This window comes from Cryptosporidium muris, genomic scaffold (genome assembly GCF_000006515.1).
Source record: "Cryptosporidium muris RN66 scf_1106632353999 genomic scaffold, whole genome shotgun sequence".
NCBI lineage: Eukaryota > Apicomplexa > Conoidasida > Eucoccidiorida > Cryptosporidiidae > Cryptosporidium > Cryptosporidium muris.
The window spans coordinates 446,204-471,663 of NW_002196571.1; the positions used below are offsets into that span (position 1 = coordinate 446,204).

The 25,460-nt window shown below is 27.4% G+C and overlaps 12 protein-coding genes across 12 annotated transcripts, besides 28 other annotated features; 6 read left to right on the forward strand and 6 right to left on the reverse strand.

Annotated features, from left to right (window-relative positions):
• Positions 1-129: 129 nt before the first annotated feature.
• Positions 130-627, forward strand: CMU_024520 (ubiquitin-conjugating enzyme E2, putative; the record flags this gene model as incomplete). The annotated part of the gene is made up of 2 exons (XM_002139759.1): positions 130-285; positions 358-627. 2 exons carry the CDS (start codon positions 130-132, stop codon positions 625-627), a joined length of 426 nt encoding a protein of 141 aa, XP_002139795.1.
• A 143-nt stretch (positions 628-770) lies between these two features.
• On the reverse strand, positions 771-1,727 carry CMU_024530 (hydrolase, alpha/beta fold family protein; the record flags this gene model as incomplete). Its single annotated transcript, XM_002139760.1, has 1 exon — positions 771-1,727. The coding sequence occupies one exon, from the start codon at positions 1,725-1,727 to the stop codon at positions 771-773; it is 957 nt and encodes a 318-aa protein (XP_002139796.1).
• A 206-nt stretch (positions 1,728-1,933) lies between these two features.
• Positions 1,934-1,967: a sequence feature (AT_rich).
• A 130-nt stretch (positions 1,968-2,097) lies between these two features.
• On the forward strand, positions 2,098-3,345 carry CMU_024540 (hydrolase, alpha/beta fold family protein; the record flags this gene model as incomplete). Its single annotated transcript, XM_002139761.1, has 1 exon — positions 2,098-3,345. One exon carries the CDS (start codon positions 2,098-2,100, stop codon positions 3,343-3,345), a length of 1,248 nt encoding a protein of 415 aa, XP_002139797.1.
• Positions 3,346-3,576: 231 nt separating this feature from the next.
• Positions 3,577-6,114, reverse strand: CMU_024550 (replication factor C subunit protein, putative; the record flags this gene model as incomplete). Its single annotated transcript, XM_002139762.1, has 1 exon — positions 3,577-6,114. The coding sequence occupies one exon, from the start codon at positions 6,112-6,114 to the stop codon at positions 3,577-3,579; it is 2,538 nt and encodes an 845-aa protein (XP_002139798.1).
• Positions 4,909-4,960: a sequence feature (AT_rich).
• A 168-nt stretch (positions 6,115-6,282) lies between the features above and the next one.
• Positions 6,283-6,325: a sequence feature (AT_rich).
• Positions 6,326-6,412: 87 nt separating this feature from the next.
• On the reverse strand, positions 6,413-7,255 carry CMU_024560 (uncharacterized protein; the record flags this gene model as incomplete). The annotated part of the gene is made up of 1 exon (XM_002139763.1): positions 6,413-7,255. The coding sequence occupies one exon, from the start codon at positions 7,253-7,255 to the stop codon at positions 6,413-6,415; it is 843 nt and encodes a 280-aa protein (XP_002139799.1).
• A 286-nt stretch (positions 7,256-7,541) lies between these two features.
• Positions 7,542-7,581: a sequence feature (AT_rich).
• Positions 7,582-8,302: 721 nt separating this feature from the next.
• Positions 8,303-9,811, forward strand: CMU_024570 (uncharacterized protein; the record flags this gene model as incomplete). Its single annotated transcript, XM_002139764.1, has 1 exon — positions 8,303-9,811. One exon carries the CDS (start codon positions 8,303-8,305, stop codon positions 9,809-9,811), a length of 1,509 nt encoding a protein of 502 aa, XP_002139800.1.
• A 3-nt stretch (positions 9,812-9,814) lies between these two features.
• Positions 9,815-9,838: a microsatellite.
• Positions 9,839-10,035: 197 nt separating this feature from the next.
• Positions 10,036-10,108: a sequence feature (AT_rich).
• Positions 10,109-10,133: 25 nt separating this feature from the next.
• CMU_024580 (uncharacterized protein) lies at positions 10,134-13,415 on the forward strand (the record flags this gene model as incomplete). Its single annotated transcript, XM_002139765.1, has 1 exon — positions 10,134-13,415. The coding sequence occupies one exon, from the start codon at positions 10,134-10,136 to the stop codon at positions 13,413-13,415; it is 3,282 nt and encodes a 1,093-aa protein (XP_002139801.1).
• Positions 11,297-11,324: a sequence feature (AT_rich).
• Positions 11,721-11,762: a sequence feature (AT_rich).
• Positions 13,207-13,248: a sequence feature (AT_rich).
• Positions 13,416-13,480: 65 nt separating the features above from the next.
• Positions 13,481-13,515: a sequence feature (AT_rich).
• A 117-nt stretch (positions 13,516-13,632) lies between these two features.
• Positions 13,633-13,670: a sequence feature (AT_rich).
• Positions 13,671-13,746: 76 nt separating this feature from the next.
• On the reverse strand, positions 13,747-14,499 carry CMU_024590 (uncharacterized protein; the record flags this gene model as incomplete). The annotated part of the gene is made up of 1 exon (XM_002139766.1): positions 13,747-14,499. One exon carries the CDS (start codon positions 14,497-14,499, stop codon positions 13,747-13,749), a length of 753 nt encoding a protein of 250 aa, XP_002139802.1.
• A 142-nt stretch (positions 14,500-14,641) lies between these two features.
• Positions 14,642-14,683: a sequence feature (AT_rich).
• A 115-nt stretch (positions 14,684-14,798) lies between these two features.
• Positions 14,799-14,830: a sequence feature (AT_rich).
• Positions 14,831-14,967: 137 nt separating this feature from the next.
• Positions 14,968-14,992: a sequence feature (AT_rich).
• A 113-nt stretch (positions 14,993-15,105) lies between these two features.
• Positions 15,106-15,312: a sequence feature (AT_rich).
• An 89-nt stretch (positions 15,313-15,401) lies between these two features.
• On the reverse strand, positions 15,402-16,511 carry CMU_024600 (uncharacterized protein; the record flags this gene model as incomplete). Its single annotated transcript, XM_002139767.1, has 1 exon — positions 15,402-16,511. One exon carries the CDS (start codon positions 16,509-16,511, stop codon positions 15,402-15,404), a length of 1,110 nt encoding a protein of 369 aa, XP_002139803.1.
• Positions 16,512-16,613: 102 nt separating this feature from the next.
• Positions 16,614-16,685: a microsatellite.
• Positions 16,686-16,692: 7 nt separating this feature from the next.
• Positions 16,693-16,724: a sequence feature (AT_rich).
• Positions 16,725-16,765: 41 nt separating this feature from the next.
• Positions 16,766-16,803: a sequence feature (AT_rich).
• Positions 16,804-16,890: 87 nt separating this feature from the next.
• Positions 16,891-16,985: a sequence feature (AT_rich).
• A 4-nt stretch (positions 16,986-16,989) lies between these two features.
• Positions 16,990-17,052: a microsatellite.
• A 100-nt stretch (positions 17,053-17,152) lies between these two features.
• Positions 17,153-17,210: a sequence feature (AT_rich).
• Positions 17,211-17,450: 240 nt separating this feature from the next.
• Positions 17,451-17,485: a sequence feature (AT_rich).
• Positions 17,486-17,592: 107 nt separating this feature from the next.
• Positions 17,593-17,642: a sequence feature (AT_rich).
• A 27-nt stretch (positions 17,643-17,669) lies between these two features.
• CMU_024610 (myosin head family protein) lies at positions 17,670-22,808 on the reverse strand (the record flags this gene model as incomplete). Its single annotated transcript, XM_002139768.1, has 1 exon — positions 17,670-22,808. One exon carries the CDS (start codon positions 22,806-22,808, stop codon positions 17,670-17,672), a length of 5,139 nt encoding a protein of 1,712 aa, XP_002139804.1.
• Positions 18,762-18,802: a sequence feature (AT_rich).
• Positions 19,112-19,149: a sequence feature (AT_rich).
• Positions 19,591-19,614: a sequence feature (AT_rich).
• Positions 19,888-19,946: a sequence feature (AT_rich).
• A 1,055-nt stretch (positions 22,809-23,863) lies between the features above and the next one.
• CMU_024620 (60S ribosomal protein L23a, putative) lies at positions 23,864-24,378 on the forward strand (the record flags this gene model as incomplete). Its single annotated transcript, XM_002139769.1, has 2 exons — positions 23,864-23,879; positions 23,960-24,378. The coding sequence occupies 2 exons, from the start codon at positions 23,864-23,866 to the stop codon at positions 24,376-24,378; spliced, it is 435 nt and encodes a 144-aa protein (XP_002139805.1).
• A 214-nt stretch (positions 24,379-24,592) lies between these two features.
• On the forward strand, positions 24,593-24,973 carry CMU_024630 (uncharacterized protein; the record flags this gene model as incomplete). Its single annotated transcript, XM_002139770.1, has 1 exon — positions 24,593-24,973. The coding sequence occupies one exon, from the start codon at positions 24,593-24,595 to the stop codon at positions 24,971-24,973; it is 381 nt and encodes a 126-aa protein (XP_002139806.1).
• Positions 24,974-25,043: 70 nt separating this feature from the next.
• Positions 25,044-25,071: a sequence feature (AT_rich).
• Positions 25,072-25,460: the final 389 nt, after the last annotated feature.

A 25,460-nucleotide genomic window follows, 5' to 3' on the forward strand; every position in this document is an offset into this window, starting at 1 on the left:
CTCTTGAATAACCAGGCTACAGCAGAATCGTAAAAATACCACTCATATTAGCGCCATAATTATTTAGGCGCTACTAATATGGCACTCTTTCTTACCACAAATTAAACTCCATTAACAAATTCTTTGAAAATGGAAGAAGTTGTAGTACCAAGAAGCTTTAGACTATTGGATGAGCTAGAACGTGGACAAAAAGGACAAGCTTCAGATGGTGTTTCTTGGGGTTTGGATAATCCAGATGATATTACTCTTGGGACATGGGCTTGTACAATATTTGGACCTCCTAACGTAAGTAATTTATCTCCTATATACTTAACCTTATATAACTGTTGTATTTATGTTTATCTAAAATTATTTCAGACTACTTTTGAAAATAGGATATACTCACTTACAATAGAATGTGGGCCTAATTATCCTAATGAAGCTCCACAAGTGAAATTCAATACTAAAATAGCTTTAAACTGTGTAGATAGCAGGGGTATAGTATCTCCAAATTTTCCAATATTAAAACAATGGCAACGTAATTTCTTTATTGAGAATGTACTTATTGCACTCAGACACGAAATGGCATCAAATGCAAACAGAAGATTAGCTCAACCTTTAGAAGGAACTTGCTATAATGATCTATAAAATATAGCAATCAATATTATAAAAATAGGAAAGTCTAATGGCTACTTTTGTATATTACAAAGGTACGATATTAAATATTTAATTTATCAAATCATAAGTTGAAAAAGTGCTATTATTTTAAAAAACAGTAATTACATTTCAAATTATCCTAAGTCCTTAATATTTAAGGAATCAACAGGTATACCTATGGAATTATATTCTATATCACTTGATGCCTTTAAATATTCTACAATATCTTTTATTGCATATTGTCTACATTCTTCCAAAATCTGGTGTTTGCATTCTCTATATATGCACATCCTACTCTTCGGAGTGATTCTCTGAATTTCTGGTAATAAATTACTCAAAGGTGTCACCTCATCATGTAGTCCTAGGAAGAAACAAATGCCTGTATGACCTCTAATAGCAATATAATTGTCACGCAAGTCTGAATAAACCTGATGGTTACTCCACAAATTGAACCCTCTTGCTACACGTAAACTCGTCATTCTCAATTGTTTACTATAACAACATCCCCTAAAATATCGACGTTCTATTATTTTTTGATCTAATTTATCAGGATTATAATAGTCGCGAATGTATCTTTCTTTCTTAATAAACCAATGTAGTGGGAAAATATAGTAGATACATTGTGCAAGTAATGGAATATAGTTTAAAGCAAAATGATGAAATATAGATAGTCTTGCACAGAAGCCTGCAGGACATATTGCAGACACCTTTAGGACACGATCTGGTTTGTGAGCAGCATAATATATGGCTATTAAACCTCCTAGAGATGTGCCAACTAAATATAGTGGAATATTAGACATATTGAGACTTTCTAGCAAGGTATCAATCTGGTCTATACAATCTTGAGGAGTCAAGTTACCAAAGCAATACCATGATGATAAACCATGACCTGGTAAGTCAAAACGTAATACTGGCAGATTTACTGCATTTATAAATTCTACAAGTTCTTTATAATATGACATTGAATTGCCAAGACCATGTATGCAAACTACTAGTGGACTTCCAATCATTGAAGTAGCTGGCTTTGATAATGAATAATTTATACGTCCTAGTGGCCCCTGTATAAATGTCCCAGATTCATACTTCTCCATCTTATATCTATAAATGGAATTAATTTGTAGAAAATTAAGAAGATTAATAGAAGTGTATGAGGGGGGGGGTTAAACTAGAAAGTGTTACATACATTGACTCTTCATCTACTAAGCGCTATAGGCGCTACACACTTCAAGAGTCTATAGCTCAGTAATACAAAAATTTACAAAGTCAGAACCTTTTGTGCAATTACTACTACATATTCAATATATTTAATTATATTTTTATCTATTAAATTAGGTAAAGATATCTTTTTTTTCCATCTTTTAAGTTTTTATAATTTTTTTTAACCGCTTTCTATTTAGCGCCAAAGTACCTGTTACACTATTGTTCTAGATTAATATTCTTATAACTTATTCTTGAGAAAGTATGTCAAGGAAATTTTTACATCTGGCATTAGCTTATATTTTTGCATATTTAGGGACTGTAACTGTTTTCTGTGATGATATACCAGCTGACTTTTACTATGAAAAGAGATCAGAAATAACACTTTCTCAAGGTACTGTTAACTACCAATTACACGAAAATTCTACAGATGGTATAGTCACAGTTTGTCTGCATTGTTATATTGGTACTTTATCTGACTGTTCATATATTTCTAAGTATCTTAGCAGTGAGGGATTTAGAGCACTTAGATTTGACTTTTATGGCCATGGATTGAGTAATTATAAAGGGTTTGGTTATTATACTGAATATGATTATGTTGAACAGATCGTGGAAATATTACAAAGACTTGGTTTAGCAGATATTAAGAATAACCCAAATGATAAAATAAATCTTATTGGTACATCTCTTGGTGCTTTGATAGCAATGAATTTTGCAATAATGTACCCAGAAAATGTGAAGACCCTTATATTAGATGCTCCTCCTGGTTTGAGAACAAAAGTTTTTGCCCCATATTTGCGTTATAAAATTGTGAATTATCCACTGCAATTAATAGCTAATATATTTAAACCTAAATGGGCTGCATATCAATTTTTAAATCCACCAACAGAGAACTATATTAGTCCCAAACTTGATTTTCGTGCAACATATTATGGTCGCCAAATTATTCTTACATCTCTCCAAGTACTACTTGGTATAGATTTATGGTATAATGTTGAGTTATTTGAAAAGTTAGGACAAACTGATATAGATGTACTTTTCTTTTGGGGAACTGAAGATCGTTTATGTCCATTATCTGATGCTATTGTAACTTTAAACAAATACTTAGCAGATTCAAAGATTTTATTATATGAGAATTGTAAGCATAGATGTATGAAATACTGCAAAGTGAAGTTTGCTAATGATGTATTATCTTATCTGAAGGATTTGGACTTAGAATTTTACACTATAAATCAATTAATGACTAATTTCGCAAATACAGGGTCATTAAGAATAAATAAGTCAAACATACGAGGAATTTTAGAATCATCAAAGCAAGATGATTGTAATGAACCTGAAAATTTCGTGCAACTTTTGTCAGAAGATTATTCAACATCAGGAGATTCAGAGAATAAGAGTATAAAAGAAGAATCAGTAATTTCAAGTAATTCGAATAATGTAACCGAGTTAACATGCAAATTAATAGATGAGGATAATAGAAGTAATCAGAAGAATTCATTTGGCAAGATCTAAATAATTTGCAGAATTGTGTTTAAATTAATCATAATATTGGTTCATATTACTTTTGAATATGGTGATTATTATCATTATAATACTTATAAGTGAATCTAATAAAATTACAATGGTTGTGCTGTATATGATTTTAAATGAGTCAATTATATATTACTTTTATCTATTGATATCTTTAGTTAGGAATATTTAATAGAGATGATGTTTCACTTTACATTTCTATAAAATAAATTCTTATTTTTTTTTCGATCTAGAGTGATTTCTAGTTGCAGATTTCTTAGGTATAGAATTTCCGGCAGCTTTACGAACTTTAACTAATGATCCTATCTGATTTTGTTTATCTACTTCTCCACTATTTAATTCGTCTGTATTATCTTCCAGACTTTTGTCATTTTCACTATCAGATAATTCATATTTATTTATCTTAGGTAATGATACCTTGACAGCATGTATAGTTGAATTAATTACACGAGTCATTGCCGACTTTGTCTTACTATCTATCTTATCATATAATTTATCTTGTTGTTTAAGCATTAAAGAAGTAATATGCTCAGTAAAGTGATCTCTATTTAAGCCATATTTCATCATTATATCTAAACTCTTTTCAATATTATCCTTAAAATCTCCACTTTTGTTTAGTAATGGCATTATTGCTTTATGATATAGACAATCTAAGTATCCACTTAATTTCATTCCCTGACTACTTGGACATGTTCCTTTTGTTCCTACAGTTAAATATGCTAATAATTCACTTAACAATCTTCTATTTTTATTCCTTGTTGAGTTTTTGCCTAACCACTTTGGAAATTCTGGTCTAGCCAAAAATGATCCTTGAAACTGGGGTCCAGATGGTATTACAGCACAATTAATTGCTATTTCTGATAATAAGCTCCAATCATTATTTGATCTCAATTTAGAATTGTATATATCAGCTTCTGCAAATAGATTAGCAATTTGGCTGATAGCATCTATATTTTTATAAGAAATATTTCCTTTACTTTGTGCTGAAATATAGTAACTAGATTGACTTGAAAATGCTGTTATATAATTTTCTTGTATGAATAGTGGGATTAAATCAAAGTCAATAAAGAACACTTCAATTCTATCACTTATTGATAAACGATGAGCATCACTTGCAGTTAAGAGTTTTTTAGTTGCTGAAAATATATCCAAGGTTACTTGGGAATCCTTAACTGGTTTAGATATCTCATTTTTCATGTCAATAAATCTTAGTGTAGACTTACTTAGTCTCATTAACTGTAATTCATTTAATATCTGACGCAAATCATTACCAACAGATTCACATAGTAAGTCAATAGCATTTGCCTCAATATTTAATCCTTCTTTAGATGAAATTTCTTGTATTCTCTTTATTATCTGAGATTTCAATGGACGTGAAAAGCGTAGATCATAACATTTTGATGCTAAATTACGAACTTTTTCATTTTGGCGATCATTACAGAGACATATTATTGGCCATTTAGTCTTTAATATGAGTTTCCCTAATGCAGCAGTACCCCCACGATCACTTCCTCCCAATCCATCTACTTCATCCATAATTAAGACAATATTTGAATTTAAATTTTCTGAATATTTAGAATTAAATTTATTAATATTTCCATGTGCAAAATCTGTCAGTGTATACCCACCAATAGCACTTTCAGCTAAGTCTTCAATTACACTTTTTGTTCTATCATCACTTGCATTCATTTCAATAGCTATATAACCACATTCTTTAGCTACTAAATTTGCCGTAGTAGTTTTACCAATACCTGGTGGGCCACTTAGTAAAACGGCACGTGCATTAATATTCTCAATTTGAGGAAATCTTGAACCTGGTGAAAAAGTAGCTTTTGGTGGATTCTTTTTCTTTCCTTCAATAATTACAGATCTCCAATCATTTAACCAAGTGACTAATTTTCTAATAACTTCACTATTACCTAATATTTCATCTATATTAGATGGCTTATACTTGTCTGTCCAAAGTTTATCCTCACTTTTATAATCCTTTAAATTTTCTATAGTTTGACTCATATTAAGCTTCTCTTTATCCTCTCTAGTAATTTTAGAACTATCAATTGGAAACATATTTATAAATTCATCTTCAGAGAGAATTTGTATATTTTTAGAGATAGCACTTTTATATTTTGAGCCTTCAGTAATTCCACGACCATCTTCGAGTATATATCCTGCAATTAAATATGATGTCCTACCACTTACTGCACTAGTTAATTTACCTCCTAAGATTTTAACCAGATCTTCAATATCACTTCTCGACTTTTTCTCAAAGAGACCAGTTACAACAATACTTTTACCTTCCAAGGGAAGGTTTGGATCTTTCTCAGTTATTGAATTAGGTCGTTCATTTTTGCGTCTTTTGCGTTTATCAATTGGTGAATATTCCCTCAAATCTTTTCCCGAATCACTTTCTTTAGTTAATATTAAAGAATCACTTTCTTTAGTTAATATTAAAGAATCACTTTCTTCAGAATCTGTCTCAATTTTATGTAGCCTACTTTTTTTATTTTTCAAAGAAGACTTCACACTTTTTGTATAATTTATTTCCGATTTAGAAAGTTCACACTTTTTATTGTTAGTATGTTTACTGAGAGTACTATTTTTTGTACTTAGGGTTGAATTTTCAAGTGGCTTATCATATTCACGTTTACTTTTGTAGGTTGAAAAGAAATCTTCTAAAGTCATTTCATTTTCTTCTAATTTGGCATTTTGAGACAATTCCTTCGTATTCTTTGAAATAGCACGTTTTGGCATTACCCACTGATAAAACTCCTAGCTTTTGTTCTTGTTTTATTTTCTATTTTAATTAATAGCCCCCACAATAATCCCGGTTATACAATAACACTAACACTAACACTTTATTACCCGGGTACCAAAGAATTTGCATGTTGTAGATCTAAACAATTTGTGATATAAAAGTGGAAATATATATATAATAAAGCATTCAATAAAAAAAATTAAAATACATCAATTTCGCATAATTAAAAATGTTCAAACTACTCATCAATTTATCAAAAGAAAAAAAAATACACATCATTTGCACATTGAATATCTACATCTTCAGTGGAGCAGTTGGTAGGGTACTATTCTTGTGGATTTCCGGAAGTGGACGACCTTCAAGTGGCATATTTGCTTCAAAACTCTCAAATTCTTCCTCTGGGAACTCGATAAATTCGCCCTCTTGTGGTGGTAGATCATCTAGATATCTAAAACGACGAGAGTATCTACCTCCTATATATGGAGATCTATAATAGAATGGGCTATAGGGATATCCAAGATATCCCGTTCTATATATTGGATACTGATTGTATGGGTTTAAATTAATGAAATATGGATCATAATCATAGCGGTGGTATGCATATGGCTGGAATAAATATGAACCTCTATAAGGATACTCTACCATCATTCTAATATCAGGTTCATCCAATAATATTGGTTCAGCTCTATAATCTACTGCTTTATCTAGAGTTTGTCTAGGTAACTTGTCCGTGATTACAGGTTGCTTATTTTGAATAACAATTGGCTCTTTTGTAGTCAAATTAGCAATAGGAGTCTTTGAAATAACTGGTTGGGTAACTACTGGTTGAATGGCTACTGGAACTCCATAGAAATCACCATGATGATGATGACGATGATGACGCCCTATTGGATAAGTATATGCAGAGTAGTATTGTCTTGGAAATTCGAAAACTGTTGAGACTGGCACCTGATTTTTTGTAATTCTTGCACTTTCTTGAGGTTCCTTTACTAGAGGAACTGTATTATTATTAGGTAATGGAATATTGGCTTCTGGTGTGTGAACTTGACCTTTTGGGTCTGCTGCAGTACTTTCAAGAGCATATATCAATCCTAGAAATCCAAATAAAAGCGAAATTATATTTATTAAATTTCTCATTTTTATGGGTAGCAGTTCAGAATTGAAAATATATCAAAATGTAAAAAGTGACTACAGTGACATTCTGTCACCACGACAACATGCAGTATTACGTGGCCGGTATGTTACATGCACTATAAAGTTATGTACATGTACGTATAAGATATCATGTGGATAGTTGTATATATGCAATCCATCAGTTTTGAAGTTCTATCTAATTTCTAGATTATGTCATTTAGCTTATTTATTGGTGTATATTTATAATTATTGAAGGTATAAAGCTACTAGTTCCCGCTATTTATCTTCGTTTAAATATTAAAAATATTTAAACTTTAATTAAATATTTACTTTGTGAACCAATCTTAGTAATAAATAGCTGATGACGCTAAACTGGAATACAAAACTTCTTTAGTTATTTAAGGAAGTGAAAAAAAGGAATAAACTATAAAAAAAAAAAAGATTTGTACTTGCTACAAGTAGACTATAGCTATTAAACTCTAGCGGGAAATATACAGGACCCTTATTAAGATACGTATACAAAGTTTTCTCATCAAGATAAATTAGAAATATTGATATTCTATTTTCTCTAAATAATATTCTAATATGGGGGAAGACTATAGTGTAAAATTAAGTCAATGAGATGTATATTAAGCTTAAGGCTAATGTATTAAATTAAATGCCTGTATCTAAGACAACAAGCGGAGAACAGACAGTTTGTTTGTTAATTCACCTTGGCTATATAAATTAAACTTTAAGCTTAGAATTGGGGATCCTCAATTACTTATTTAGGATCTTCGAAAGCTTGTTTAGACATATATATTACATTTATTTAATAAACTTCATACTAATTAATTAGATACTTCCACAAGAGTGTAAATTACTACAGAATATCTGCTATTACCTTCTAGTTAATTTGTTTAATATTAAACTAATTAGGACTTATTCGAATACTAAATCTAATCTTTTTTTTAGTTTGGTATATCCATATATAGCGGTTACTGAAAGAAAAAAGAAAGGGGGGGGGAAGGGAATGAAGGCTAACTAGATCACAAATAAGACTGAAGAAAGATGGAAAATAATAAAAATCAAGATATTGTTGGAACTCTTGAAGAGTTCCTTAGTAACCCATTGTGTATGGCATCTTATGAACGTTTAACTAGCAATATTAGTGTAATTGAGATGATTCAAACACTAAGCAGTACACAGAAACCAGAAGAAATTGCATTGTTAACTGATTCACTAAAACGTTGTGTATCTTTGGGAATAATTCAAGGTGCATTAGAAGGATATAATGATCTTCCTGAATTACTTGTGACGGGATCGAAGTCATCAAGTCAAAATGTGAGATCTTTGATAGCATACGTTTTCTCATCTTTAACAGAGTCAGATACATCATGCTTAAAAATATGTGAAGATGGATCTTATATTTCACTAGCTATTTTATTAAGAGATATAGAGATGAGTATTGGTGAATCAGCATCCCAATCCTTAAAATATATTGCAAAATATCATCCAAAATATATTTATGATGAAGGATTTTTATCAATACTAATGAATAAATTTAAAGAATTGAATGATGAAACAAGATTGAGGATTATTGGTTTGTTTATTGATATTGGATCTTTTTCTGAGCAGCTATTTGATATTTGTGAAGAAAAAGGACACTTTTTTACCTTGGCACTGCAAGAATACTTTACTGATGATATACTATTAAAATTAGCATCATTAAGATTACTTGAAGATTTGGGAGAATACAAATATGGGTTAAAGTTTTTATATAAAGAGTCAATATCAATTTTATTATTAAAGGATTTAGATAATCCACTGGTTGACGATGAAGTTAGAATAGCCATTTTGTACTTATTATCTAAGATGATACAATATTATCCAGAGGGTACAGAAAATATATTGAAGTCATGTAATAAAGTTTTCTTATTAACCCTTCAAAATTTCATGGCATCATCTAATAACATCCATGCACTTGGAAAGCCTGTATGTGCAATAACTTGTTGGGGACTAATTTCCTGCCATGAGACTAGTTTTAAGATATTATCTAATTTATGGAGTGAAAGCATCCAATTGGCAATTAAATATGTTTCTAGTTCAAATACTGAGTTATCACTTGCAGCTATTAATGCTTGGATCATTATTTTTGAAACAGGAGATATTAAAAATATACTTAAAAGTACTAATGAAGAGATTTGTCTTGAAAAGCAAATTGAAACTAAACTAATACCTTCAATTATGAGTATAATGCTTAGTAGGCCATTCTCTGAGATAAGAACTTTAATATATAGAATACTTGCAACAATGGTTCCTTTCTTTGGGTCTATTACATCAATTATATGTACATCTCAGCCACATAGAGATTTAATGCTAAATACTAATAGTGATACTGATAAAGAAGTGAAATATCTCAAATATAACTTAGTTAAGCTAATTGTTAAATATCATCTGAACTTGCTTGAGGATAAAACCGATGAATCGTTTATTAAGTATATGCAAGATTATGCCAAAGGTGGGCCTTTTTATATAAATCCTAGCTTCCAAGTAGATATTGCTGATCGTGTCTTATAATATAAAAAAAAAAGAAAAAAAAAAAAACTTGTATTGACCATATTACTTTATATTCTACACATGTCTATTCCACCCTCTCTTTTTTCTAATTCCACTCACATTAGTGAATAATACTAAACAGTCTTTTTGTTTATTTTTGATAATATACTGAAACAATTCTTGACGTGATTTTTAAACTTACATGCAATTAATACCGGTACTTTTACGAGCTGTGGGGAGAATGGTATAAAAAGAATTTTTTTTTTTTTTTAGAAAAATAAATTCAAATATTTTAGTAATATAAAAATTACTAATATTGTGAATAATTAAAGGTGAAAAGCTGATGTGTGATGATATTACTATTTGGACCTCACGATGTATTAATGAAACGCTTGATCTTGGTCAAATTTACAATTCAAATAATCAAGAAGATTTTAAATTGATTATATCAGCAAATGGCTCATGCACACTAGACATATTTGAGGCATTTAGTTCATCTGAAAGGTTGTACAGACAAAGTTGGTGTCCACCTATAAGATCTTTAGATGAAGATTTTGATGAAAAAATTATTTCAACTACATTATATACAGATCACTTCGTATGTATTGGATTTTATAATGGCTGTATAAGACTTTATTCTCTAAAAAAGCATGATGCAAATACTAAAGATATGTCACAATCTTCAGATTTGGACTCTATGGAATATTACAACAGGATGTTTGGCAACGATACACAAATAGATGAGAATGAAAATAAATCTAAATTCTGGTTATATGAATCTTCTAGTACTACTTTTAACTCTATATTGCTTATAAAACATGTAGCACAACCATGTTGTATACAAGCCTATGAAGATATGATATATGTAATTTATGATGATGGAGTGATATATAAAGCTTCACTTACTGAAGATAATAAGAACTATAATGTTATTCGCTACAACAAAACATTTCCTGGAGTAAGCTATTTCGTTGTAGATCCTTTAGGTAAATATTTAGCTATGTCAACCCACCAAAGAAAGCTTATTATAGTTTCTATCAATAATGGTACTAATAATGAAGTAGATTATATAGATGTTATACTTGATATAGATTTATTCAAGAAAACTAATTATGAATTTGGAAAGTCTAAATTAAAGATTTTTAATATTCATAAATTGTCTTGGAGCCCAAATGGCAATTTCTTATATATCCCAGGAGATAATGAAATACGAGTAATACAGAGGGATAAATGGGATGTTGAAAAAGTGAAAGTTGATTCAATTAATACATCTAGTAAAAATACTAATACTGATATATGCCTAATTGATACTGTAAATTTTAACGAGGAAATTATAATTATAACTATTGACCTATCTGGTCAAATTACTATATACAAACATGATAATAAACACATACTTTCTTATATTATATTAGATAAATTTACAATGAATATTGATAATAAGAAAATTTACCCAATTTCTTCATGCTTAAATATTCAAAAAAGTAAAAGCTATTTAGATCATAGTAATATAATATTTAATAATGAAAATAAAGATATACTTCAAGAAGGAAAACTCTATATCTCAATTCTATGTTGTGGTGGTTATATATATTGTTATAAATGGGATATTGATTTAAATCCTAAAATAAAAATAACTACAAATCTCGAAGACAAATATAATGAAGAAATATCACCTTACAAAGAAAATTACCAAAGAATTACTAATAGTAAACACTTGGATAGAAAGAATAATGAAACATTACTATGGGATAATATATTTGATAAAGATGACGAAAGTGACCAAGATGAAAATATATTAAAGGATAATAAATCTTCCCATTCTTATACACAAGATATAACAAGTGAAACTGATTTTGATATAGATGATAATTACTCTAATAATGATATTGAATCAATACATAACTCATCTGGACTTATTGATGATGTGAAATTATTAAAAAAAATTATTGATAAAATAAAAATAAATTTAGAAAAAGAAAAGAGACAACAAGATATAGTACAACCAGGATCAACGAAAATGGATAATAATCCATTAAATAATGGTAAAACAGAATGTTTTTATTGCTGGAATCAAAATGGATTTATTATATCAAGTATTGATGAAGATGAAAAATCAATTCTAGAATTAGAATGTTATACAACATTAGATGGTCCAAGAAAAATCCGTTTATATGATACTAAAGGGTATTCAATGGGGACATTGGGTACTGATGGCTATTTATTAGCTAGAAAAGCTAATTTATTAGAAAATGGCACATATATTCCATCAATAATAGAATATCATCTGTGGACAACTTGGGGAAGAAATGATAAATCTGGTTGGATAAAGACAATGATGAATGGTGAAGATATAGAATGTATCACTTGTGGTAGTAACTTTATTGCAGTATTGACATCTTTAAGATTTTTGAGAATTTGGAAAAATAGTGGTCTATCAATATCTACAATCAAACTAACTGGTGCTCCTGTTAGTTGTGTATCAAATGAAAATTATCTTTTAGTTATAACACAGAAAGAACCATTTTATCCTATTAGAAATAATAACTATTATAATAAAATCATAAATGGATTATGTAATAAATATGAAATATATTACTATGATATTGATAATGAAGAATTATTGTATAATGGAGAAATAACTTTAACTCCAGAAACACATGTATTTTGGTGTGGAATTTCTTCTAAATATATCCCTGTTATTCAAGACACTTCAGGGGCAACATTTATGTTGATGAATCAATGGACAAATAAAAAAGAATGGGTACCAATGACTAATTTTGGTTTACTACAAACCTCTGAATTAAGATATTATATACTTTTTGTTAGTAAAGAAGAATATCATGTCATAAAATTGCGTGATGGATTGAAGTATCCATTACCGATTATGGCAAGAAATAATAAACAAAGATCTGTAATTAGCACAATTCCATTTTATATTCCAATATTAGGGTTACCAAATACGAAAAAGTGGTTAGATATAATAGAAAATGATAAATATTTGAATCATTGTGTAACCAATAATGATATACCATGGGAAATGCTAGATGAACTACGGCTAAGAAGGAAATATATCAAAAACAGTGATTTATCTTCATCTTTAAATAATAATGATCGTAGTTATAAAATAGATCAGGAAAAACTACTTATGCGACTTTATCTCAAATTACTACTAAAACAACAAGTAGAATCAGCTTTTGATATTGCCCAGATGTTACAATTCCCTAAAAGTTTGAATATAGCAATGGAACAAGCTGAAAAGTATAACGAGAGAATTCTGGCAACAAAAATTAACAATATTATACAAATTAAAACACCTAATATTACTAAAAATGATTATGATCATAATACTCAATGTATATATAATACAGAAAACAATAATCAACAAATCATACCTGGATCACGCCCATCTAAAGAAAAATTTAATTATAAAGAATTAAATAAAAAAAGTAATATATCTGACTTACTTCATGAAAAAAATTATCAAGAAGTATCTTTTAAAAAAATTTTAAACTCTTCAAAAAATCAAACAATATATAATATTATAGAACAACCAAATTCTATAGATAAGGATCATTTCTCAATTATGGAAGATATCATTAAAAAAAGGAAATTACAACTATAAATTTAATATTCTTAGCTAGAATTTATATCAAATGAGTTCATTATTTCAAAATCATATTTACAATCAAATATTATATCTTTTTATTGAAAATATATATAATCCTAAATCCAATATACAACTAGATAATTAATTTAAAAAAACCCTCTTATTCTCTATAAGTAAAACTTAAATTATCAAAGTATTAACTATTAACTATTAAACTCTTAAAACAATCATCATTAATATATCTTATTATTTAAAATATATTAAAATTATGTCATGTCATTATGAAATCTCTTTTTCTTAATAAGACATAAGACATTTTAATTCTCTATTATTTTCAAATTTTAATTTATGAATCTAAAATATCACTAATTTTCTTGATATCAGCTCTTGAAATTCCCCTTTTCTTTCTTATTTTTCTAAGGTTCATATTATCTAAGTAACTTGAGGTATCTATATTTCCTTTCAAACTGTCATTAGAAGACTCTTCATTATTATTACTATCAATATTCATAGAATTCAAATTAGAAGTAGATAAAGTAATATCATTGAGGAATTTTACTCTCATTTTATTACTAGTACTTACAGGACGAGATCTAATAGATAAATTCTCATCTTGTTTTGATTTCATTTGTTTAGATTTCTCTTCAATTTGTCTTAGTGATCTTTCTTTTGCAGGTTTTAATATACTTTTTACAGATTCTCCCAATTTCATTATTTCCTTTATAATTTCCTCTTTAGCCTTATATCTGTTATCACCATCTAATGGACAGTTAGAAGATAGAGGAAATAAAGGTATATTTCTACTTTTTGTTTGTGAAAATATATCATCATTTTGTTCATTATCATAATATGAGTCTAAGCCTAAGTTTTCTCTTGGAACTATATTACTATCTTCACTTTCTGAAATATGTTTATATAATATTAACTTCTCATTAAGTTTTTCATATTCCATTTTAAGCTCTGAAAGGTAAATATGAACTTTTAGTATTTTCTCTGTTAACTTTTTGCAGTTCGTATATAAAGTGGATGAAGTATTATTATTAGCTCCCACTTCACAATTTAATAATTGTTCTTGGTATTTTAATCCTTTATTTCTCATATATTTAAATTTATAAGAAATATCTTCCAATTTAGATCTTATTTGTCTTTCTGTTAACTTGTGAATATTTAGATTCAATAAACTGAACTTTAATAAGGTTACATATTGAAAGTAAAATATATCCAAGCTATATAACATGTAGTAAATAATTATTTGTTTATATATAATCATATTTCATATTTTTCGAAAAGCTATTTATAAGGTTGTTTTAGAATTATAGATGTGATCAGTATAGCGGGAATAAGATATAACAGTAACAATTTAGAGTAACTATATTAATTCTAGTATCTGAAAAGTAGTATAAAATTTTTATATATATTAGAAAAAAATAGAGAAAATTTTAAGATGTTCTAATTAGATTTAAATATAGGAGTTGACTAAATTCCTATAAATTCTTTATAATATTAAATATAGATATTGGTGCATTACAAATATAATTAGATTATATACTTAATGTAACTAGTAAACATAATATATTAATAAAAAAAAAAAAGAATTTGGTAAAGAAAGTAATATTGATAAATAATCTTATTATAGTATTAGATTTGATTTAATACCCCTCTTTTACACGTATTAAAAAATGACCTCTTTGTCCTGTAGCAATAGATTATTATCTATTTTTATATATAATAAAACATTTGTATATAATAGATAATAATTATAATAGAAAATATTTTATATAGAAATAAGTTAAAATAGAATAATATCTTAGTAATTTAATACTACTTTACTATTACTGTATTATTCATTATATATTATAAATAAACATTTTATAAAATGTTTATTTAAAAAAAATCAATTTACTTTAAAAAAGTAATTCCTCACAATATAAAATCCAACTATTTATATAATTCATTGAGTTGAAGTGTGCACCTAGTGCAGAAACTAGAATATCTAAAAGACTACAACCAGAACAACCTTGAATATAAAATAAAGCTGAAGAGTCTGAAGTACTGAGAGTATTGATAATGAGTATGAGTATTACTATGACTTTGCACAGAATGTACACAAGTTATTACTTCATATAATAAATTATATGTAATTTCTTCTAATCCATTAAAATGTTCTCTTGTTGTATCTAATAATTTAGAACAACTTTCTTTACTTCTAGTTAATCCTCCTAATATTAATCTATTTTCTATTTCTTCAGGTGTCTCATTTCCATGTATAATTTTTGAATCTATAGTTTTTGAAAATATTAAAAGTGATATTGTCATGTTATTTGTACTTTTAACATATTTATCCTTGTTATTTAAGCATAGAAATAGTAAGATCGAGAGTATTCCACGTAAAACCATGATTAATTGAATAAAACTAGGATAAGTATTTGGCATATATATTATTTTTTCCATACTAAAAACCATATGAGTGATTTGATGAAATACCTCATTACATTCTGATAAATTAATTGGACTTAATGGATTAAAATTCAAGATATTAGATATGAACTTTTTTTCTTGAAAAGAAAGATTATTATAAGTATTTAACAGTGGATTATTTTCTAATATATAACAAGTACCTGTATTTTTGTCTTGTAATACTTCATGTGTTACTAACACTGATTTATTATCATGATCGCTGTTTTTATCGTCATTTTCAATATTTTTACTATCCTGAATTTTATTACTTTCAGAAGTATCACTTTCAGAAGTATCACCTTCTAAACTTGATTCAAAAACTTCTTGATAATTCTTATATTGTGTTAAGTACTTATTATATTTTGATTTAATATCACTTAATCTTACATGAGATCCTAGAATATTTTTATATCTTCTTTCACATTTTTTGCATAATCCTTTTCCTTTTTCTTTGTTTTTTTTAGTTGTACAACTACATCCAATATATTTCTTTTGTATTTCCTTAGTTTTATCTTTTAAAGACATAAATTCTTTTTTTAAATTCAGAATCTCTGTATATAAAATTACACATAAGTTTTTTATTTCTTTAGAGGACATATACTTGTCTGCATACTCTGTACTTATAGAATCTTCAATGGTAATTATTTTTTTCATTGGTATATGTGAAATTTTTAGACCCTCAGCAACGAAATTGACTAAACTTGAAGTCTAATTTGTATTATCTATATAAGGCTTATTTATAATTTCCAACGTACTATATAATGTGAATATAATATAATATAGTCTTAATATAATCATTATAAACTTTGAATAATTTATTTTCATATATGTTTAGATTTTAAAAAATATTTTAACTATTAATTAAAAGCGCCCAATAAATGCATGTATTATATATTGCATGTTAGACCTAATATTTTATTTATAGATTATTATTTTAAGATTTTTTGATCCAATTATTATTGATCCTAAAAATATATCTTTTTATAACTAATAGTCTTAATATGAAATTTCTTAATTATCTCTTTATTTTGGGTATATTTAAATTAAAATTTAAGATTTTGAATTTTATGTAGTATTTCTTTTATTGAAATTAAAACTTTTATATACTATTTAAATAAATAATTTAATGTCCAAAATAAAATAAAATAAAATTTAAATATAATCCTAATATAAAGATAAAATAAATTGAAATGAATTTTAAGATATATCTATAATTATTAAAGACTAAGAATACAATTTATGATAAAGGCTTACATTGTTATATAATGAAAATGATCTTAAATAACTAAAATGACTTTATTAGTATAAAAAAAAGAAATAGAAACAAAAATTTATATTAATATAGAATAATAAGTTAAGAAGTGAACTATTAGAGATTAAGGTTATATCTTGGAGGGGGGGGGATATTTATATAAGTGATACTAAGAAACTAATATTAAAAAAGTAGCAATAGTAGTAATGGTAATATTAGAAATATTAAGAACTTAAATTATCTCTTAATAAAATTACTTTGAAAATATTTTATCTATAGGTTAATTATCATTAAATTCCGAACTTTTATTAGTTATATCTAATTATATACAGTGAATAATCAAATATATATAATATTTCTAGTAAATAATAAATATCTGATGCAGACTTAACTTATTAAACTTAACATTAATTTTACTATTAAAGTCCAATTCATTGCTATATACCATTTAAAAAATTCTGAATTATAGAATTATCAATAAGCAATTATTAATATCTTTATTTTTTTTTTTAAATTTACAAAAGTAAAAAAATGTTGACAATAAATATTCTTAAGATAAATTAAGTAATTGTTGCAATAGATTTAATTATCCCAGTTTTCATATTATATAATACGAAATTTCTTTCAATTACATCCATAAAAACAAATGAATTTGATGAATTATGCTGAGTAATATATTGATCACTATTTAATGGTATAAATTCAACAATAAATGGTTTATACTTTTTATTTAGACAAATTTGCACTTTTTCCTTATATTTAACATTGAAATGATCATCAATTTGAACTAAAGAAATAAACCCAGTAGATGATACACACAAAAATTGTTTTAAACCTTTAATTTCATCATCATTTAATTTATTTAAACTAATAATTGCATTACTTCTCTGCTGATCTGAATCTGATTCAAAAGTTGAAATCATTATAATTTTTGGATGAGAAATATCTGTAAGATTTACAATGATTAAGTTCCCATTAATACAACCAATAATAAGACAAAAGATCAGTTTACTATTAATTCTATTTTTACAATTCATATATTTTTCTATTTGAGTATTATTTCCAATCCATAAACTACTAGTAAACCAACTAGATTGTCGTATCACTTTTGTATTATTTATTGTATCAAAATATTTATCATTTCCTGAAATTGTTGATTCAATTAAATCATAAATCAACTCTAGTTGTTGTTTAAATTTGCTACATGTAAATGATAATATTAAACCTATTTTAGGACCACCAATAAATATAACACAAACTTGTTCATCTTGTATATTTTTTGAATTTCCTTTTTTATAATTAATAATACCTTCCATATAATCACATTTTTGTAATTCGGATGTTATAGTACAAGTTTCTTTTAGTGCATCTACAGTTGGTACAACATCACATATAGTTGATTTACGTCCAACTTTATTATTTAAATTATCATCATTTTTGATGGCATATCCAAATAGATTACACCAACATTTTGGATGAAAGCTATCAATTTTATCCCATTTTATAATTTGCTTTGTTTCATCTTCATTATCTATAATATTTCTTCTGATAACCCCACTCCATTTATCTATAATATCATCCATATTAAATGAAAAATTAATCCAATCAGCAATCTGTTTTGTTGATAAGTCAACAATTGTGAATAACCCATCTAATATATTAAATACTTTATTTTTAGTATAATAATTTAAATGTTTATCTTCAATATCCATATTATTATCATTAAAATATATAGGATCGGTAGAATTTCCTAAAGTATTTTTTTTTGATATTATTCCATTTTGAAGTGAATATGGATAAGGAATTGATTTTAATTTAATTTCTTTTTTGATTTTATTGCTTTCATTGTATTCTACATGCCAAAGAATTCCAATAAATTGATATGTTAATGGATGAATGAAATTCATCTTTAGGGGTACAAATATACATTCACTATTTAACCATTCAATTGGCATATATTCATTAAATGTGATATTTGGTAGAATATTCATTGTTTTCATAGTTTTAAATTTATTATCTATAATATTTTCATTAAATATAGTTGAATCTTCAAAATTAGAATCTACCTTAGTATTAATATAATTCTCATTAAATATACTATTAGATGGATAATTAATATTAATATCCAGACCTTTATTTATTTTTAACTTCATTTCTGAATTGTAAGCCCTATTATTACCTAAATTTGGTAAAAGAGTTGAAGGAGTAATATTAAAATGATCAGATTTATCAGTTATATATTCATATTTTGAAAATGAATTTACAAGAAATCTGAATATAATAATAGTGCCTGAATCATTTATAATACTGAAACTCCTTGGGAATGTTGTATGTTGACAAATACATAATACATTCTCTAATTCATGACATAATGATTTATTTTGTTTATATATAGAACAATCTTTATTTTTCAAAATGGAATCTGATTGTTTACTTCTAGAATTTAATATATCAGCTATATCATTTGTGCTATTTTTATCCATATAATTTTTTATAAATATTAATGAACTATTGTTAACTCCATATTTATCTGATATTGAATACATATCATAAACATCAATTAAATCGCGTTTTTCATTAATTTCAATCATGCAAATTGTACTCCCATTAAAGTGTATAAGGTATTCATAGAAATGTTTTCCAAAATAACCATTAAATGTGAATAAGGATTGTCTCCAAATCTCTAATCCAGAGAAATAATTAATATCACTATTAGGGTCAGTATATTCATTGGAAATAATATCTGAAGTACTCACTGACATTTCAATATGTTTAATCTTATTTTCTTTTATTTGTTTATTTTTTATACTAATATTATCTAGTTTATATTTAAAAATGATCCTAAATGTATCCCTCATCATCTTCCTCTTAATATTATCCATGATAGTTTTAATATTTTTAAAGCATAGAATAAAAGGCATTTTATATGCAATTCTTTTCCTTAATGGCAAAATAATATTTTTATAAAAGAGATACCATCGATAAACTTTACAACACAGAAATTGTAAAACCATCTTTTTCTTCTTAATTATATGTAGAAAACGATTTTGTAACCATATTACAATATCTACAACTACAACACAACGGCGAATACAACGTTTAACAAAATTTTTTCTAAGTATTTTTAAAGTATTCTCATCTGGTAATGATAATAATGATTCAAAAGTTCCATTTTTACTATCATTTATCTGATCAAGTAACATACCATATTGACCCGATTTTAAAAATAATTTCGATATACCAAATTGATAAGTATTTTGAGGTATTTTATATGCTGATAAGAAAAATTCTACTATCATACGATCTGAAAATCCATAAATATACTTTGATGGTAATAACTTGCAAATTTTTTCAAGTAGAATATTATAGTTTGCTCTATTCGGGTATCCATAATGCATGAGTTTAACCATTTGAATTGTCCCAGATTGAATCATTTGATTAAATACCAAACTTCCCTTCCATAAATCTGATTTCATCTGATCATTTGGTATGAAACATCTAATGAATTGTAATATACTTTCACTCAAATCCTGAATCATGTCTTTTAAATCACGTGTAAATTTTTTGCTAACACTTCGAAAACTAGCAGTTTTCTTTTGTCTATACTCTGTATCTAGCATTGCATGAAGTATTTGATTACTCGATTTTTCAAGTATCTCCTCTAATTCAGGAATAATTTTGTCATGATTCTTATCTAGCCACTCAGATAGTGTATAGTTTACAGAACCGGCATAGTGGACAATTGTAAAATTTGGATTGAATGTCTGGATTTTTCTTGCACCACTTAGAGGAAATATAATCACTGATTGATCAGTCGTATTTGTGCTCAAATTACTAGATAAGGATGAAGTAACTGTCCATAATGTAGACGAAATAGATGAAGATGAACTTATATATCCATACTTCTGATTGACTTTTTGCCAGTATGTCAAATCAGTCCTATCTTGACCTTGAGCCTTTAATCTACTTTCATCATCTAAAAGTGAAAATAAATCGGAAATTAGATCTAATACTGGTGATGTATTTGGAATATCAATATTAGACCAAATTAAACCTTCTTGTTGATATAATAACTGTTCACTTTGCAAAACTTTTTCAACAAAAAATTCTTGTAATCTCTCATTAGCAAGATTGATACATAATTGTTCAAATGAGTTTATTTCCAGCTTCTCAAATCCATAAATATCTAGAATTCCTATATATAAGGAATTATCTAGACACTTTTTATTTAGCATTTGCAATTTCGTCTCTTCATGCACCAACTTAGTTGGTTCATTTGATGAAAATGCATTAATTTGGTTAACAACCCAGTTGAATAATCGATTATATATTGACCTGATCATGGAATTTAATAAATGTAGTGCTTGTTGTTCTGTGCGTGCAATTGCTACTTCTGACATGTTATTACCTATATTCAAATACTTAACGGTCAAGATATTCTCCAATATATTGGAATCGATACCCAATACTGTGGAAATATTATGAATAAGTACTTTATCATCACATTCTAGTATCTTCCCATCTGTAGTTAATGAAATATTGCTCTCTTGATTAGGCACATCACATTCTTTGAATCCAACATTTCCAAGTAAAATTATACCTGCCAAAATTTCGAAAATTAAATCCTGTTTACTTTCATTTATACCATTTATGAAGAATGATTGCTTTAATAACTCAAATTGTCTCTTATCATGTAAAATATCTTCTTGATAATTTAATTTACCTTGATTCAATAACTTATAATAGGTTACATCTCGTTGCAAGTTCAATCTATATAACTGTTCATCTGGTAATCCATGAACCAACTGGTAGAAACAGTGGTATGTCCTTTCATTGTCATTATGCTTAACACAACGGCTACTCTCTAATAAATATGTGGTTATTCCTCCTCCCCTCAAAAACCCATGTTCATTATAGTACAATTTGTTTAGTCTCCCAAATCGAGATGAGTTATAATTCCTAACAGTTCGAGCATTACCAAATGTTTCTAAAATAGGATTTGCACTCAATATTTTAGCTTGAATATCTTTAGCTTCTTTTTGCCCAAATATATTACCTGAAGCATGAGACAAACGTATTTGCATTAACCTCTTATGTTGTTTATCACCTATCTGATCTGTTTCTTCACTTTTGAATATATCGCTTTCATCAGGTATTATACCTATATCTGCTAAGTATGACATTACTATCTTTGCTGTTTCTGTCTTGCCTGCTCCACTTTCTCCAGAAATCACAATCGCTTGATTCTTCTTATCAAGGACTAATCTACGATATGAGGTATCAGCTATTGCATATGGATGAGGAGGTAATTGACCAATATATTTACCATAATACTTCTGCTTGTTATCAACAGAATATAATCCCATTACTTCTTTATAAGGGTTCAAAGCTAGCAAAACATGAGCTGTATATGTATAGATTTTATTAAGACTATATCGAATACGTAAATTCTCTAGTATATTTGCTGGATCTAAAGATACTAGGGAGGTATTATCATCCCTTTCTGGTTCTCTAATATATTTATAAATATCTAAGATAGAATACCATTCATCTCCTGATTTTCCAATATCATTTGGACTTATTACATTCACTTTACCACCATCTTTATCAATAAAGTTAACCTTGCAAAGTTTAAAACCATGTTCAGGGCATTTAACCCAGACTATATCTCCAATAGAAAGATTCAATTTTGTTGACATACTAGCAGATATAAAGTGTAATTTCTTGGTAGTTCACAGAATCTAATATTATGTATCTTTCTGAGTTCAAATATTGTATAGAACTATTTCTTGCTAGATGACAATAGTTCCCTGTAATAATATCAGCCAAATTATCATACAACTATGCATAAATGTTTCGCAACTTTATAATTAGCTTATTTTTACTTCTTTCTATGTAGTAAATTCATTACCCCCACAATTTTTTAATATATGCGGCATCATACACACGTATACTATATGCAAAAAGTATCAGCCGGTATTGTCTTACAAAAAAAGTAGAAATTCCAAAGTTTTTGTACTCCACTTTCAGTATTACCTATAACTGCTTATCAAAGAAATAAATAATTCTTATCAGTTAATATGTACAGAGTACATATATACCTATAGCTATATATAATTAATTATTTCAATACATCTTTATAAGTCCCAAATAAAAAGGAAAGTAGATAATTACATGCAGGAATTAATATTCTTTACGAAAAGCCTTTGGATCAGTATAGAAATCACTACTTTAAGGCTGTCTCTGATAGTAGGAAGTACAATTTACTACCGTTAAGATAATAGAACTATAATATTCTAAATAGGAAAGTTACAAGAAAATTAAAATTGATACTAGGATGACAGTTAAGATCATACATATTTATTGTAGATAAAATGAGTTCTAACTGCTAATATCTGAGGCTTGTATGTTACTATGGCCAATACTAAAGAAGTATAAATAATTGCACTTTGTTCAACAATATCTACAACAGGTTATATTGTATCCAAATTACTTCAAGAATCTATTACCTTAAATTCCCCAATAAGAATACTCTAAATTTAGGAGGCCACTTGTTATCTGAAAAATAGTGTAACACAAAGAAATTACCGCTTTGAATAACCCGCTTTGTCTCTTTAAAGACACATGATTATTGGAAAAGGTAATGTTGCGGGTACTGTTTGTCTTTCTTCATCCCTGAACTATTCTAAGTAAACGCACTTGTATATTTTGCTTCCTTACTTTTTTTTTTTTATAAGCATATTGTTTCAATATAATGACCAGCTCAAATAGTAAGTTTTGTATTTGTGATACATCCAGTTTGTTTGATATAGAATTGCGGATGTTTAACTTTTGATCTAAATTACTTTAGAGGTTAAGAATGCAAAAAAGACGGCTGTAGCTATCAAGACTTCTGTCAGATCGGCTACTACAAAAGTTAGGACTCGAGTTCAATTTTATATACCAAGAACTTTAAAGTTGGATAGGAAACCAAAATATGAAAGACGCGTCGCAGCTGTTCCAAAGGGACTGGATAATTATGATATTGTTAAAAAGCCAATTACTACGGAGTCGGCGATGAAGATGGTTGAAACTTTGAATACATTGGTATTTCTCGTTGATCAGCGTGCTAATAAGGCTCAGATCAAGGAGGCTGTTAGTAAACTCTATGATATTAAGGTCTCAAGAGTAAATACACTCAACATGTTTGGTGGTGGAAAAAAAGCATTTGTTCGCCTTTCTGCTGATATTGAGGCTGTTGATGTAGCTAGTAGGATGGGGATTATTTAGAAACAATACATAGATTTCCTCTAATATTAGACTTTAATTGCCAGGTACAATTATCTCCTAGTATATATTCTCCATCTTTTGAAATGAACTTTTTAGAATCAATATTGTGTGGCGCTACTAGGTAATTTCTTTAGTACTTGCACTTTAACGCAACTTCTAATATACAGGAGTTTGTACACATAACGAAATAAGATTACTTTGAAATATAGTTAGGATGAATGAGCATGCAACATTAGATAATCTTGTATCTAATGCTAGAAGACAAGTTGCCCAAATGCGTGAAACAGCATCTAAAGTAGTTCATAATGCTCTCCAATCTGCAAAGAACCAACAGACAGGAAATTATGAAACTTGTAGTAGCGAAAATTGTGGTAACTTGGCACTAAATAATCAAGTATATTATGATCATGAAAAATCAGAAAGTAAGCAAATTTCTCAAAATACAAAAACTCTTTTAGAATTTCTACATCAGACTAACTTGAAATTAAAGCATTGTAAGGCTTCTAAATTAATGTCTACAAGTGATATATCTGACCAAACATTGGATAGTAACAAGAGAGGGTTTGAAAATCCATATACTTGCAGCACCCCATAGACTGGCAATAACTTATTAAACCTAAATATTTATTCTAATCACTATAAAGCCAATAAAACTGACAGTTATCTATTTAATTTATTGAATTTTTTTTTAAACAGAAATATATTTCAATTAGAGTTTACTGTCACCTATAGTATAATGCAGATTAATAATTTTTAGTTGAACAAATATAGAAGTTTTATATAACAAAGTAAGATAAATAATATGTATTTTCCTTCAAAATATATAGGTGGTTATTTATTTATATTATCCATTTGCAGTATAATAGTCATTTCTCTAAGAGAATTGCATGCAGTCTATACCGGCATGCATGCTTACTACATTATATATCACATTTTTATATTTCTTAGCGTGAATATGAATATAAAGTCAATATTCTGCCTTGTCTGTGCACTTTTGGTGCATTTAGCCCTTGCTTCAGGACTTAAAGTTGCATATCCAAGTTTTTCTCATAATCTGATCTCTTCTATTGCATGGAAGTCCA